Raw genomic sequence first — 16,327 nt, 5'->3', positions numbered from 1 at the left:
TGGTCAGTTGACTGTTTACTGTAGGGCTCTATTGAAATAGACACTGTTAATTGTAAGTTACTGTTTTTTGTATTGTGTTTTCCGTTCGTCTCTGGTTAAATACAGTCGTTTTTATATTGGGCACTTTTTAAATAGAGTCAATTTACTGAAAAATATGTTAAAATGTCCTTTATTTTCTATAGGTTTAAATTGTTTGAATAGATTCCATTCACTCCAGAGCGCTGTTAAGAAGTCTGTTGACTGTACTGTTTTTATTATTATTTTGGGCTGGCGATGAGTTGGGCTGGCGATGAGTTGGGCTGGCGATGAGTTGGGCTGGCGATGAATTGTCCTAGACCCAAAGCCACAACATCGGCATTCCACCCCTCCATCAGCTCCAGCTTCTCCGATATCCTAAATATCGGTACGAAAGCATCCGGCTCCACCTTCTCCCCCACTATCCTTGCTGGCACTGCGAAGACTCCCGCCCAGAATCTCTCCAACTTTTGGAGCCTTTAGAACATATGTGCGTTGTTCACTGGTCCACGGCCACACTTCTCACACTCGTCTGTCACTCCCTGAAAGAACCCACCCATTCTTGCTGCATCATGTGTACTCTGTGTACGACCTTGAACTGTATCAGGCTCGTCTTTGCGCACGAGGCCGCAATTACCCTTCGCAGAGTCTCACTCCATACCCACCAGTTTATCTCCCCACCCAGTCCCCCATCCCATTTCTCCTTAATCTTCACCACCTGTTCTCCCGGCCACCCATATATGTCTCCGATCCTGCCCTCCCTTTCCACATCTGGAAGCAGCAGTGACTCCAACAGAAGTTCCTTACCTGCAGGCATCTGAACTCATTTCCTCTGCCCTCTCCTTCAATTCATCTATACTGGCAAACCCTTCCTCCAAATACCATTTTCCTCACCTGAACCAGCCCTACTTCTCTCCACTTCCTATACGTGCTATCTATTCTCTCTCTCTCTCTCTCTCCCCCCCCCCCCCCCCCCCCCCCCCCCCCCCCGGGCACAAAACCGTGGCATTAAAATCGACATCCCCTCTATCCGAAAATGTCTCCTCAGCTGGTTCCAGATCTTCACCACGGACTGCACACTGGGCTCCCCGAGTATTTGCTCGGCGCCATTGGCAATGCTGCTGTCACCATAGCCCTTAAGCTGGACACCCTACAGGATTCCTCCTCCATCCTAACTCATTCTACCCCCTCTCCTTCCCACCATCGCCTCATCTTCTCCATGATCACCATTCAATAGTAATGAAGTATGTTTCCCTCCCTACTGCCTCTGCCACAGGGCCCTTTTAACCCATGGCACCTTCCCTACCCATACAAAGTCCGAAATAATTATGTGCAGCTACCGAAAGAAGGCCTTCGTATAAAGATTGGATGTGCTTGGAATATGAACAGGAACCTCAGCAGAATGTTCATCTTCACCACTAGGACCCTCCCTGCCAAAGTCAAGTGCAGCATGTCCCACCTCTTGAGATCCTCCCTAGCCTCCTCCACCAGTTTTGGTAAATTCCATTTGTGAAGCATCACCCATTCCCTCTCTATCCGAATCCCCAGGTATCTAAACCAATCTCTAGCCATAAATGGCAGCCCCACTAAATTGGCTCACCGACCCAACTCATTCACCGGGAACACCTTGCTTTTTTCTACATTTAACTTATATCCCGAGAACGCCCCAAACTTCCCCAACAAGCCCATGATCCTCTCCAACGGGTCCGAAGCATACAATATAATAGGTCGTTGGCATAGAGCAACATCCGTTGCTCACTTTGTCCCCTCGTAATCCCTCACCGCTCTGCCAAGCCCGTCAGAGCCATTGCCAGAGGCTCTATAGCCAGTGCAAACAGCCTTGTTTCTCTGTGTAGTTTAAAGTACCGTGAACCGATGTCATTCATTCGCACACTCTCCCTTGATGCCACATATAACAGACACACCCATGCCACAAACCTCGGTCCAACCCCGAACCCGCCCAGGACCTCAAACAGGTACCGCCACTCCACCCGGTCAAATGCCTTCTCCGTGTCCATGGACACCACTACCTCGAGTACCTTTGCTCCCGATGGGGTAATAATCACATTTAACAGCCTCCTTATATTACTAGAAAGCTGCCTGCCGCAGGTATGTATAATATAAGGGGTGTGCATGCCCTGGCCAGCAACTCCACCCCCGTCGGTGAACTTTGAGGCGGTCAGAGCATCCCGTGCACCCTGGCCCTGGCGATAACTTCATGCGGCTTCCCCTGCCTGTCTGGGCCCCATGTCCCACTCATCGTCCCCCTCCCCCGCCTCCTCCTCATCGGATGAGGCCTGCCCTTCCTCCTCATCCTCCTCCTCCAGCAGATCGCCCCTCTGCTGTGCAATGTTGTGCAGGATGCAACAGCCCACCACGATGTGGGTGACTCTCTCAGCATCATACTGGAGGGCCCCATCAGAGCGGTCCAGGCACCTGAAGCACATCTTCAGGAGGCCGAAACACCCCTCGACCACACTCCTGGTCGCTGTATGGGCGTCATTGTAGCGGGTTCCGCGTCGGTCTGTGGCCTCCAGATAGGTGTCATCAGCCACGGCCGCAGCGGGTAACCCCCATTACCCAGAAGCCATGGCCGCAGCCGGGGGGGCTGTCCCTCGAACATGTTAGGGATCACCGAGTGTGCTAGGATGAAGAAGTCGCGTCCACTGCACGGATATCAGGCACAGAGGTGAATGATGCGCAGCTGATGGTCACAGACCAGCTGGATGTTCATCGAGTGGTACCCCTTTTGGTTTGTGTACAGCGGCCTGTTATCCACTGGTGCCCGTAGGGTGACATGCATCCCGTCTATCGCCCCCTGGCCCCGGGGCATCCCGCCGATGGCAGCGAACCCCGCTGCCCGGGCATCCTGGTGGGCTCGATCCACATGGAACTTAATGTATTGAGGCGCCTGGGCATATAGGGCGTCCGTGACGATGCGGACTCACCTGTGGACCGAGCTCTGTGAGATCCCAGATCTCATCGGAGACTGGCATAGATATCAGTCAGATATAAGAGTAAGGGGACAAATTTTCTTCCTCTTAGTATAATTATTATAAAGGTGAAAAGAAACAAGGCAGTTTCTGTGGCACAGATGTTCAGGGTGACGGTCACCGGGAGCGGGAGTCCTCCCCCATACCCCTGCGGTTCCAGGTGTGCCATCATCTGGCAGATGTGTCACACTGTCTCTCTGCTACAGAGTGGGCAGAGGCTGTGGTAAGAGGTAAGGGTGATGTGGAACTGGAGAGGAAGGAATTAAAGTAAAAGAGAAAGTGAGGGCACATGCAAGTGTGTGTGAGCCAGAGTGCATAAACTCGAGCAATAAGGCTGAATTGTATCAGCACAGCGGGGGTCCCAATGCCGGACGAGAAAGCTGCAGCCAACACCATCAACATTTGGGCAACCTGGCAGCATTTTTCAATGTTCAGGCCATTAACTGCCTGGGCTTTCTGTGGGGTGTATGTGAAGAGGTAGGAGGGGGACACGTTTGGCTTACAATTTGTTCCTTGTGACCTGTATGAAGGTTTGGGCTGCAGCATTTGAATGAAAGCTTCTGTGCAAGTTTTAAATGGTTGCTGCTCCCATCCCTTTTCCTGACACATGGTAGAGCCCAGTCCTTTTGTTTGAATAGAGTGATGGGGGTGGGAGCACTGACTTATCTGGTTTATCGACGGATACAGGAACTGCTGTGTTTCTTTTCACCTTTATAATAATTATACTAAGAGGAAGAAAATTTGCTCCCTTACTCTTATATCTGACTGAACATGTCATGATGATCAGATGATAGTATTTTGCATATTTCAATATTTGTTTTTAAAAAGGGGCTTTACAACAAAGAGTAGCTTTGTGTGGCATTATTTAGGGCTTATATTCCCAAATAGGAGACGTTCACAGAGCATTTTGAAAGCATTTCAATAAAAGCCTTACTGAAGGCCTGCAAAGGGGTAGGTGGATGGTGGGGGGGGGGGGGGGGGGGGGGGAGGCAAGAAAAACTGCACCATCCTTTTTATGGTTTTTTATGACTGTTTTCTCCTGCTCCCGCCCCTCCACACACCCAAAGCACAGCAAAGAAGCAAAACAAGAACCATTCATGAACTAGGCCTCAGCGACGGGAAAGCACTGAATTCATAATGCCAAGTCTTGTTTAACTCTCCGCCTTCATCTGCTTTTTATAAGAGCAGACAGCCTTCTACCTTGCCAGCCAGCAATAAATACACATTAGGGATGATTAATGAGGGGCCTGATGAGGGCTGGCATTTCGTTTCATTCCATTTCCTTCAAGAACAGAGGGACCCTTGCCAAGCCCTGTCCGCTCAGTTCTGCTCACGTGACCTGAAATGCCTCTGGGAATCATTTCTGCAAATACAGCTGAATAGCAGTTAAACCTCGCCTTGCAGGGGTATATCAGTTAACACGCAGCTGTTGTTGATAACACCCTGCGGGGGGCCCCAGCCTGAGTGGCGAGTTTAAGTCTCAGTGCAGCAGTTTTCTTTCCCTTTTCTCCCTTTGTTTTTCTGCCTGTTTTGAACTTCAATTTTTAGCTGATAAATGGATCAGTTTGATCCTAAAGTTGCTGAGGAAGATACGAGAGCTATAGCTGCCTCTTTGTCTCCGATTTCTACCTCTTTTAAGCAAGAAAAGGAGCCTGATCTGGACAACAAAGAAGACTGCTTATTGACAAAGGAAGAGGGCAAAGTCTGGTCTGGCAAGCACACTATGGAGGAGAAGAGGTTGCTGGCTTTGCAACAAGACAGTGGGATTCCATACAACACAAAAAAAGCAACAGCCTGGGGTGTCAGAGTTTGGGATGAGTGGGCTAAAACTCGAAATAGCTACATCATGGAGCAGGGCTTACAGCGCAATGAACTATTCCTTTACGTGCCCGAACTCTGCTACGAAATCACTCACGATGAACTTAATTTCTGGCTATGCAGGTTCGTGCTCGAAGTGCGGAGACAGGACGGCTCGGAGTACCCGCCCAACTCTCTCCGTCTCCTATGTTGTTCAATCCTGCGGCACCTGCGGGAGAACTGCAGGCGCTGCGACATTGATTTCTTCAACAAGCTGAAGCCAGACTTTGCCGAGTTCCGGGCCACCCTTGACGATCGGATGAAGCAGCTGCAGAGGCTGGGTATTGGGCTGGTGAGGAAGCAGGCCCAGCCATATACAGAGGATGACGAGGAGAGGCTGTGGCAGGTGGTTTTCCATCTCCGAGATGCAAAGAGCTACAGTTACGCTGTGTATTTCTACGTGTGCAAAGTATTTTCCCTCTGCGCCGCTAAGGACCACCATAAGCTAACAGTGGACCAGTTCGAATTTGGATGCGACATGATTAGTGAGTATGTGGAATTTACAGGCAGGCCAAGCAATCCTCAGGACAGCCTTGACAAGTTGAAAATAGTCCAGACAAGACAGTATGCAGATTCCCCAAACCCAAGATGCATAGTTTCTCTGCTACGACGCTACCTTAGTATGATTCCCTCAGATGGTCCATTCTACCGCCGCCCCGTGCCTGGCAGCATGCAGTTTTCTGAGCAGGCAATAGGAGTTCACACTTTGGAGCGATACTCCAAAGAGATATGTGAAGCTGCAGGAATTTCAGGCCACCACACGGGACACTCAGGAAGGGTAAGCAATATGAATGTTAATTGTTTAAAGCCGATTCTTGTTTTAAAGTAATTGCAATTCCTACTGCAACAATGTGAATGTTGATGCCTGAAAAGAATGTTTTTGTGATTGGGGATTTAGAGGGAAGCACATCAATCAGTGGTGCCATGAAGTAGTGTTAACAATGCGCCATGTGTGGGGTAAAACAATGGATTGCCCACTTGTCTGCAGGGGAAGTTCAGATCTTTCGAAACAAGACAGTGAGTGTGGACTTCTTGGTGAACTGTGTCTTGTTGCTGTCTGATTGACAGTCTCTACAACTCCTGTATTCACCTTCCTCAAAAAGCAATTCGTTTTCAATGTCACCATCAAAAGAAGTAATTTTAAAAGAGGATGAGAGTCAATCTATCCTCTTCTCCCCATGACCAAAGGTGTCTTCAGATTATGCAAAGATAGCTTGGGGGGACTAGCCTCCAGGCTTCTCCATGGCAGTGAAGAATTGCATGCAACACCACATAACTGGTGAAATAGAAGTGCTCTAAAGCTGTATTCCACCAGAAATGAGGATGCATGCAATTCTCCACTGCCGTGGTACTGCATTCTGGTGCTTCACTGCCCTTCTACCATGCAGTGATGCTTCACAAACATAGTAATCTACATAGGTGGTGCTTCACGCTCCATGGGCAAAGAACTGCACAAAGGTGCCCAAATGGCACAGCACTGCAGGTTATTGTTCAATTGCTGCTGGACGGCTGGTTAATGATGCAGAGCAAAGCCAACAGTGTGATTTCAGTTCCCATACCAGCTGAGGTTATTCGTGAAGGCCCCACCAATGTTGCCCTCACCTGAGGTGTGGTGATCCTCGGGTTAAATCACCACCAGTCAGCTCTCATTTCAAAGCAGAGAGTAGCCTATGATCCTCTGGGATTGTGGCGACATTGTCACCCAAGCAGTCGTTCTTCACAAGATTATCAAAAGGCTATTTTGCTGTGAAAAACATTATGGTCAAACCCAATCCTCTTCGCGTCTGAAATCCATATTGACAGATTTCCTAGTAAGGGTCACTGGATGGCAATCAAGAGTGGAAATTCTGAATGATTTGCTCTTTAGTAATTTAAGGGAGGCACATTTTTGCACCAGTTAATACTACCATAAAGGAGATCAAATAACTCCTAGACTGGAAATCCAAACTGGTTCCTTCTGGCCTGTGGAGGCCAGCAATAACATTACCCAGTGGGTCATCAGGAAATACTTCATATATTTATGAAGTTAGCAGCCTGACTAGACTTGCTGCGTCAATTAAATGGACCAGAAATAGCAAATATTCTTCAATGGTTAATTTATCATAGAATCATAGAGTTTACAATGCAGAAGAAGGTCATTCAGCCCATCGAGTCTGCACCCTTGGAAAGAGCACCCTACCCAAGCCCCAACTCCACCCTATCCCCTTTAACCCAGTAATCCCACCTAATAGATATATAATAGATTAGAAAATGGTATGAAAGACAGAAGCTCTGAGGCCCAACTATGGGTGAGTCCCACTTCAATGCTGAGCCATAGTTTCAATCTCTTTGAATTACCAACTTCCTAACTACAATGAACATAAGAACTAGGAGCAGGAGTAGGCCATCTGGCCCCTCGAGCCTGCTCCGCCATTCAATTAGATCATGGCTGATGTTTTGTGGACTCAGCTCCACTTTCCGGCCCGAACACCATAACCCTTAATCCCTTTATTCTTCAAAAAACTATCTATCTTTACCTTAAAAACATGTAATGAAGGAGCCTCAACTGCTTCACTGGGCAAGGAATTCCATAGATTCACAACCCTTTGGGTGAAGAAGTTCCTCCTAAACTCAGTCCTAAATCTACTTCCCCTTATTTTGAGGCTATGTCCCCTAGTTCTGTTTCACCTGCCAGTGGAAACAACCTGCCCGCATCTATCCTATCTATTCCCTTCATAATTTTAAATGTTTCTATAAGATCCCCCCTCATCCTTCTAAATTCCAACGAGTACAGTCCCAGTCTACTCAACCTCTCCTCATAATCCAACCCCTTCAGCTCTGGGATTAACCTAGTGAATCTCCTCTGCACACCCTCCAGTGCCAGTACGTCCTTTCTCAAGTAAGGAGACCAAAACTGAACACAATACTCCAGGTGTGGCCTCACTAACACCTTATACAATTGCAACATAACCTCCCTAGTCTTAAACTCTATCCCTCTAGCAATGAAGGACAAAATTCCATTTTCCTTCTTAATCACCTGTTGCACCTGTAAACCAACCTTCTGTGACTCATGCACTAGCACACCCAAGTCTCTCTGCACAGCGGCATGCTTTAATATTTTATCGTTTAAATAATAATCCCGTTTGCTGTTATTCCTACCAAAATGGATAACCTCACATTTGTCAACATTGTATTCCATCTGCCAGACCCTAGCCCGTTCACTTAACCTATCCAAATCCCTCTGCAGACTTCCAGTACCCTCTGCACTTTTCGCTTTACCACTCATCTTAGTGTCATCTGCAAACTTGGACACATTGCCCTTGGTCCCCAACTCCAAATCATCTATGTAAATTGTGAACAATTGTGGGCCCAACACGGATCCCTGAGGGATACCACTAGCTACTGATTGCCAACCAGAGAAACACCCATTAATCCCCACTCTTTGCTTTCTATTAATTAACCAATCCTCTATCCATGCTACTACTTTACCCTTAATGCCATGCATCTTTATCTTATGCAGCAACCTTTTGTGTGGCACCTTGTCAAAGGTTTTCTGGAAATCCAGATATACCACATCCATCGGCTCCCCGTTATCTACTGCACTGGTAATGTCCTCAAAAAAATTCCACTAAATTAGTTAGGCATGACCTGCCCTTTATGAACCCATGCTGCGTCTGCCCAATGGGACAATTTCTATCCAGATGCCTCGCTATTTCTTCCTTGATGATAGATTCCAGCATCTTCCCTACTACCGAAGTTAAGCTCACTGGCCTATAATTTCCTGCTTTCTGCCTACCTCCTTTTTTAAACAGCGGTGTCACGTTTGCTAATTTCCAATCCACCGGGACCACCCCAGAGTCTAGTGAATTTCGGTAAATTATCACTAGTGCATCTGCAATTTCCCTAGCCATCTCTTTTAGCACTCTGGGATGCATTCCATCAGGGCCAGGAGACTTGTCCACCTTTAGCCCCATTAGCTTGCCCATCACTACTTCCTTAGTGATAACAATCCTCTCAAGGTCCTCACCTGTCATAGCCTCATTTCTATCAGTCGCTGGCATGTTATTTGTGTCTTCCACTGTGAACACCGACCCAAAAAACCTGTTCAGTTCCTCAGCCATTTCCACGTTTCCCATTATTAATGAAGAAACATTACAACCTTTAACTCTTCTTTGTTTATAAATTTAAAGTACACAATTATTACTGTCTTTTCCAATTAAGGGGAAATTTAGCATGGCTATTCCATCTAACCTGCACATCTTTGGGTTGTGGGGGTGCAACCCACACAGACATGGGGAGAATGTGCAAACTCCACACAGACAGTGACCCAGGGCCAGGATTTGAACTTTAACTCTTCTAAGGCTTGAGCAGATGCCATTCTGCACATGTGACCATAAAGTCTCAGTATCATCAGGCAGTTCAACCTTGGGTAAACCACATTTGAACCCAGTTGAGTTACTTGACCACTAACAGGAACCCCTGTAACCTGTTCTGTTTTATAACCCAGTGACACTGAGGCCAATTGTAACGCAGAGCAACACACACCAAGCACTAGGGTTTATTTCTAGAGGGCCATGGAATTGACACCTATTCTAAATTTGCATTGCAACGTAGTTAGGCCACATTTGAAGGACTTGAACAATTCTGGCTGCTGTATGATAAAGAAAGATTTGCACTTATAAAGCACCTTTAATAACCATAGGATGTCCCAAAGTGCTTTACAGCCAATTAAATACTTTTGAAGTGTGGTCAATGTTGTAATATAGGAAATGGAGCAGTCGATTTGTACACAGCAAACTCCCACAAACAGCAAACGATAGTGGTCAGATAATGGGCATGATTCTTTGGCCTCGTTGCACTCGGGCGAGAGCACAATGCGGCCAGAGAACTTCACAATAGCCTTATTGCGGGCCTCCCGGCAGCCTCCGCGCATCGCGGATCCGCCCAAGTCCCACAAGGCACCCGAGTCGAAACTCCGCCCAAAAGGCACTCCCAGAAGTAGGTCTTAAATCTTCTTAAGACCTACTTACCCATGACACAGCAGCCTCTCCCGATTTTCTGGCCTCCCCAGGGGAGCTGCAACCAGCCGTCAATCAGTGCTGGTCCACACAAACGTGGACTAGGCGCAATAGCACCCAGGGGGTCTCCCAGGCCACCGGAGACCCCGAGATGTTCAGAGCCAATGCAGGGGGTCTCCCTGGCCCTCCCCCTGGAACGTGGGCACCTTGGCACTGCCCAACTGGCACCTTGGTACTGTCACCTTGGCACTGCCAAGGTGCCTGGGTGGCACTGCTAAGCAAGCAGGAGCATTGCCTGGGTGCCAGTGCGAGTCAGGACCCGAGGGGGCCATGCCCATGAATGAAGGGCAGAGGGGGGGGTTTAAAGGGTGGGTGTGCATGTAAGTAGGGGCCTCCAGGAGGTTGATGGGTGGGGGTCCTGGAAGGGAGGGAGTGCTGTAAGGGGACTTGGGGGAACCTGAAATGGGGGGGGGGGGGGGGCTTTCAGTGACCATAGCGGGTTGACCTCAGTTGGGAGATGTGAGACAGTGTCCATGTGTGTGGGGGCGGTGACACTGCCCATGGGTGGGGGTGTGGGGGACCCACAACTCACTTAGAGATTGGGGCACCCTTTCAAAATGACGTCCAGATCTCGTAGTTCAGCTCCCCAGTGCTAAAAATTCGAAGTGTGGACCAAACCAGTGAGAAACTCTCCTGGGCACAAAAAAGTGACCAAGTGTTATTGAATAGTGGTGGGAAACTCCCCAAAAAAACCGCCACAAATAAACATAGAATCATTTCGGAGAATCGTGCCCAATATGTTTTTGTAGTGTTGATTGAGAGATAAATATTGGATAATCCACTTCTCTTCTTTGACTCTGTAAGAACTTTTATGACCACCCAAGAGGCAGGCAGGCCATTTGTTTAATGTCATCCGAAGAATGGCACCTCCAACAGTGCAGCACTCCTTTATACTGCACTTGAGTGTTGTGCTCAAGTGCTGGAGTGGGACAACCCTCAACCTCAAAGGCGAGTGTGCTAACAACTGAGCCATAGGTGACACTATAAAAAAGACAAGCACTGGGGATGGCTCAAAAAAGATTTACAAGGATGCTGCAAAGCTGTGAGGTTATAATCAGTAAAGGAAGAACAGGCTGGGTCTCTTTTTTTTCTTAAAGAGGAAAATCTGAAGGACAACCTGATGGAGATCTTTAAAATTATGAAAGGCTGGGCAGCACAGTGGTGCAGTGGTTAGCAATGCTGCCTTGTGGGCAGCACTGTGGCGTAGTGGGTTAGCCCTGACGCCTCATGGCGCTGAGGTCACAGGTTCGATCCCGGCTCTGGGTCACTGTCCGTGTGGAGTTTGCACATTCTCCCCATGTTTGCGTGGGTTTCGCCCCCACAACCCAAAGATGTGCAGGCTAGGTGGATTGGCCACGCTAAATTGCCCCTTGATTGGAAAAAATGAATTGGGTACTCTAAATTATTATTTTTTTTAAAAGCAAATCTCCCTTGCCTCACAACACTGAGGACCCGGGTTCAATCCTGGCCCCGGGTCATTGTCCGTGTGGAGTTTGCACATTCTCCCCATGTCTATGTGGGTCTCTCTCCCACAACCCAAAGATGTGCAGGGTAGGTGGTTTGGCCACACTAAATAGCCTCTTAAAAACAAATTAGGAAAGGCATTAAAGTCAACATAGGGAAAGTGTTGTGATATAAGGACAAGAGCACAACTATAGACCATTAAAATAATCTAATAGGAAATCCAGAAGTAACTCATTTTTTCAAGAGTGTTCTGAGAATTTATTACCACAGGGTATAGTTGGGAAGAACAATACAGATGCAATTAAGGGGAAGCAGAATAAGCACATAAGGGAGAAGAGAACACAAGGTCTTGTTTACACAGTTGGATGAGGAGGGATCAGAGGATGCTCAAGTAGTGTACAAACACTGGCATGGACTTGTTGGACCAAGTGGCGTTATTCTGTCCTCTATAATACTATGTATTTCTATGTAACAACTGCAAAGGCTGTAATCAGGTAACTCAGCGCAAAGGGCTGAGCGAACATGATCCACTGGTCTGTCTGGATCAATACCAGGAACAAGTAATTGGAACTATAAAATAAATGAGGGAGCTTTGTTCCAGTTTCCTGCTGCCAATTTCATAAATAGTCCACTCCACTCATATTCCTGACCATACAGCTGCCTAGCTCAGTAGCAGGAAAACTGAAATTGCACAGCTCACTGATTTTGAGAAACAAATCTGTGGCTTTCCTGGTTTCATAACCATATGGAAATCCAATTTCAAGTAACCTCCATGAATTTCAATTCCTATTGGCTTCCAATGCTAAATGCATAAAACTATTGAATATTTTTGTAACACCAAAACATTTAGGAACAGGTGTAGGATCATTAGGCTCAAAAGGTCTGCCAATCTCAGCTTCCTGCCTCTTCGCTATATCCTTCAATCAACAGAAATCCATGCAATTGGATCCATTTATAATGTGTATTTTTCCAAGTTTGTGTTGCAGCAATGAGTCTTCTACTCCAACAGCACATAACAGAAAATAGGTGGGTGCATTGTAATATTCGTGACTTTTTATCCTTTCAATAATATACTAGTGGACAGCTTCCTGCTAGCAGCATAAACTTCAAAATTGGTCTTACTTAAAAGTAATACAGGGTATCAGCAATCCTTATCCAGTTGCATAATTGCGTAGTTGAGAACAATACTGTTGTTAACAACATCCAAGCACAATTTCTAGTTAAAGTCACTGGATAGTGATTACAGCAGGAACCCAGGCTAATATTCCCTCTTTCTGGGCAAAAGGTGTGACGGCCCAATTGCATCTATTGCTATCACAGTTGCAATAAGTTAATTTTGTTCAGAATGGGGATCAAAAGTATGGTCTTTGTGGGCTGCACAGCTCAATGATATACTGGTTGTGCAGGGGCTGGTTTAGCTCACTCAGCTAAATTGCTGGCTTTTAAAGCAGACCAAGCAGGCCAGCAGCACGGTTCGATTCCCGTACCAGCGTCCCCGGACAGGCGCTGTAATGTGGCGACTAGGGGCTTTTCACAGTAACTTCATTTGAAGCCTACTCGTGACAATAAGCGATTTTCATTTCATTAATTGTCAATATTTTTCCTGTCAATTTCCTCTCTGTCTCCATGATACTACTGAGTTCTGTTCCGTAAGAACTTGCCATTTTAGGTACATCATCCAAGTACGAGATAAGACAATGACTGTTGTCTAGTTGTTCACAGAGGTACCAGAGCCAAGCCAAATACGATCCAGATAAAAGCACTTTCTAGCCAGAGACTCTGGATTGTGATCTAGATATTTGATCCTAGCTGATTTTTCTCCTAGTGAGGCTCGAGGTTCAAAGATTCCAGACTCCTCAAGGCTTGCTTGCTGAATTGTAATCAATCCAACATTTGATATTCTTTGGAATTCCAATCTGGCTTAACTGTTTTTATCTGTATGTGTGTGTAGGTCAGCAGTGCAACAACCCTGTACAACCGTGGCTTCGATGAGCAGTCAATTAAAGAACGAACAGGGCCAACAGGCAGTTTGGCAAAAGGTTACAGGAGAGCCTCTCCTGCCCAGATGAAGGCCATGTCGGACTGCCTGCAGCCTCCCAATCCTCTGAAGAAGATTTCAGCTTGTTCACCCTCATCATCTTCCTCATCAGAAGACCACAGTTCTCAAGATGAAGGCCCAAGCAATATCATCATCATATCGGAAGATGGGACTGATCACCCACAAGAAGCTACAACTATATTCAGTAGACCTGAGGTGACGATCACAGAACAGGATGGTGTACTGAAGATTGAAATGCCTTCCAGGACCTCCCCACTGTTGCCCTTGTCTTCACATCAGACCATTACGAAGTTAAAAATAGTGAAAGGAGACATTGTCTTAGAATTAAATGTATAATTGTGCCAAGCAGTGTATATCCCAAGTTCATTGCTGCACAATTCGGATTACACCCATTAAGATTGGTACCAGATGGTTCTGACAAAGGGTTACCAGCCTGAAAGATTAACTCTGTTTCTCTCTTCATAGTTGCTTCCAGGCTTGCTGAGACTTTCCAGCATTTTCTATTTTTACTTTAGATTTCCAGCATCTTGTATTAGTACAATGGATGGATGATGTTTTACGTAGTTTCCCGTCCCCTCACAAATATGCTCAATTTTGCAAGTTACAGGTAAATACCCAAGTGGCCAATCTTCATGACATTGGAACATAAATGTCAATAGATTATTCAAATGGGAAGAGCCCAGTATTAGTAGTTGAGAACAATACTGTTGTTAACAACATCCAAGCACAATTTCTAGTTAAAGTCACTGGATAGTGATTACAGCAGGAACCCAGGATAATATTCCCTCTTTCTGGGCAAAAGGTGTGACGGCCCAATTGCATCTATTGCTATCACAGTTGCAATAAGTTAATTTTGTTCAGAATGGGGATCAAAAGTAGGGTCTTTGTGGGCTGCACAGCTCAATGATATACTAGTTGTGCAGTTAACTCAATATTAGAGAGCTGTGACCTGCTTTAAAACTCCATTGCTGATCAATATACAGCATGCACTGATTCATTAATATTTTAGTATGAATTGCCTGGTTCATTACCAATACCACAGGAATTGTACACTGGGTTCCTGTACTTCATCATATCACCAGAATGCAACTAGATGATGCAAGGGGGTAGACACTTACAACATTGAATATGCACCTCTTTCTGTTAACCATAAACGTTCACAAAGGTATTAGTTTGGACAATATCAATTCTAGTCCTATTGGGCATAGGCTCACAGAACAAAACTGTGTCAAATTTAGCACTAAGTTGACAAGCCACAGGTAGGCTGGAGTATGAAGACAAACAATCCCATACTAATGTAATCTCAGGGATATGGGCTGAGGTAAATTGTTGAAGTGACCAAGAGTTAAACTCTTCATCTGACTTGGAGTATTGGATTCGACAGTGTAGGAGATTTACACTATATCTAACCCACACTGTCCCTATCCTGGAGTGTTTAGAACATAGAACATAGAGTCCAAAAGGAGGACACTCGGCCCCTCGAGTCTGCACCATCTATGAAGCCCTCACTTCCACCCTATCCCAGTCACCCAATAACACCAACTAATCAATTTGAAAACTAAGGGAAATTTAGCATGGCCAATCCACCTAACTTGCACATCTTTGGACTGTGGGAGGAAACCGGAGCACCCGGAGGAAACCCACGCACACACGGGGAGAACGTGCAGACTCCGCACAGACAGTGACCCAGCGGGGAATCGAACCTGGGACCCTGGCGCTGTGAAGCAACAGTGCTAGCCACTGTGCTGCCCTAATGGGACATGAGAAATATTTTTTGTGCATTCAACCTGCATTGTACCTGCCCTAAACATATTTGACAGGAAAGCGCAGAGGGAATTTATACTCTATCCATCTATGTCATATTTGACTCATCTGGAAATATTTGATGCTGATACTGATTCTGATAAGCATTAATCTGACTTTCAAAAACTCTAATAAATTGTAGCACAAAATTGATACAGAATCAAAGTTGATGATGTAAGGCTGTGTAAGTTTGACATTGTAAATAGGTATTAGACCAATATTGATGTATCTCCAAAACTGCTCAGGCTGTTTCAAGTAACCAATAAATTGAATCCTAGAGGAATGATTCTGAAACTAAACCATGATTTCCTCTAGTTCTGTTGCCTTATATTTCAGACACAGTTCAAACTCTGCAAATTTTAACTTTTTATGTATGTTATATTTACATTGTATTTTATCACATCTATCAGCAGTTCCAAAGTGCATCACACAAAATGAATAGTAATTTGAGACATAACATGTTGGAATTGTAGAATATTTAGGAAAAACAGGTTGCACCTACAGGAGGTTTACTTACATCATGTTTGGATTTCTTGTCGACTAACTGGAAATGATTCGTTATATTTCCATTTTTAAATTTTATTTATAAATTTAGAGTACCCAATTTTTTTTTCCCCAATTAAGGGGTAATTTAGCATGGCCAATTCACCTACCCTGCACATCTTTGGGTGGTGGGGTTGAGACCCACGCAGACTCGGGGCATGTGTTCTTTCCATTTTATATGCAGACGTAGTTCTCTATTTCTCTATTTCTATTACAAATGCCCAAGTTTAGAATATATGATTTTGAAAAATATGATGTTATATGGATGGTGAGTTGCAGGCAATAACTGGGATTATGATAGAGTGACAATAAATGAGAGGGGTGGATTGGAGGCTTAAGATTCCTGGCCAGAACATATTCAGGAAAGATAAAGTAAAAAAAGGCAGGGGAGTTGTGTCAAAGATACGGTTACAAGTGGCATGGTGGCACAGTGGTTAGCACTGCTCCCTCATGGCACCGAGGACCCGGGTTTGGTCCAGCCCCGGGTCACTGTTTGCACATTCTTCCCGTGTCTGCGTGGGTTTCACCCCCACAAC

The 16,327-nt window shown here is 45.9% G+C and overlaps 2 protein-coding genes across 3 annotated transcripts in view; one reads left to right on the top strand and one right to left on the bottom strand.

Annotated features, from left to right (window-relative positions):
- The window catches only part of bmpr2b (bone morphogenetic protein receptor, type II b (serine/threonine kinase)), a 392,181-nt gene that overhangs the window by 186,509 nt on the left and 189,345 nt on the right, over positions 1-16,327 (bottom strand). The gene's annotated exons all lie outside the window — the stretch shown is intronic.
- On the top strand, positions 4,313-15,547 carry LOC119958427. The gene is made up of 2 exons (XM_038786964.1): positions 4,313-5,643; positions 13,338-15,547. The coding sequence occupies exons 1-2, from the start codon at positions 4,564-4,566 to the stop codon at positions 13,779-13,781; spliced, it is 1,524 nt and encodes a 507-aa protein (XP_038642892.1). The 5' UTR covers positions 4,313-4,563; the 3' UTR covers positions 13,782-15,547.

The sequence above is a fragment of the Scyliorhinus canicula genome, chromosome 2, assembly GCF_902713615.1.
Source record: "Scyliorhinus canicula chromosome 2, sScyCan1.1, whole genome shotgun sequence".
In the NCBI taxonomy this organism is placed as follows: domain Eukaryota; kingdom Metazoa; phylum Chordata; class Chondrichthyes; order Carcharhiniformes; family Scyliorhinidae; genus Scyliorhinus; species Scyliorhinus canicula.
This window is presented reverse-complemented; position numbering and strand designations above follow the sequence as displayed.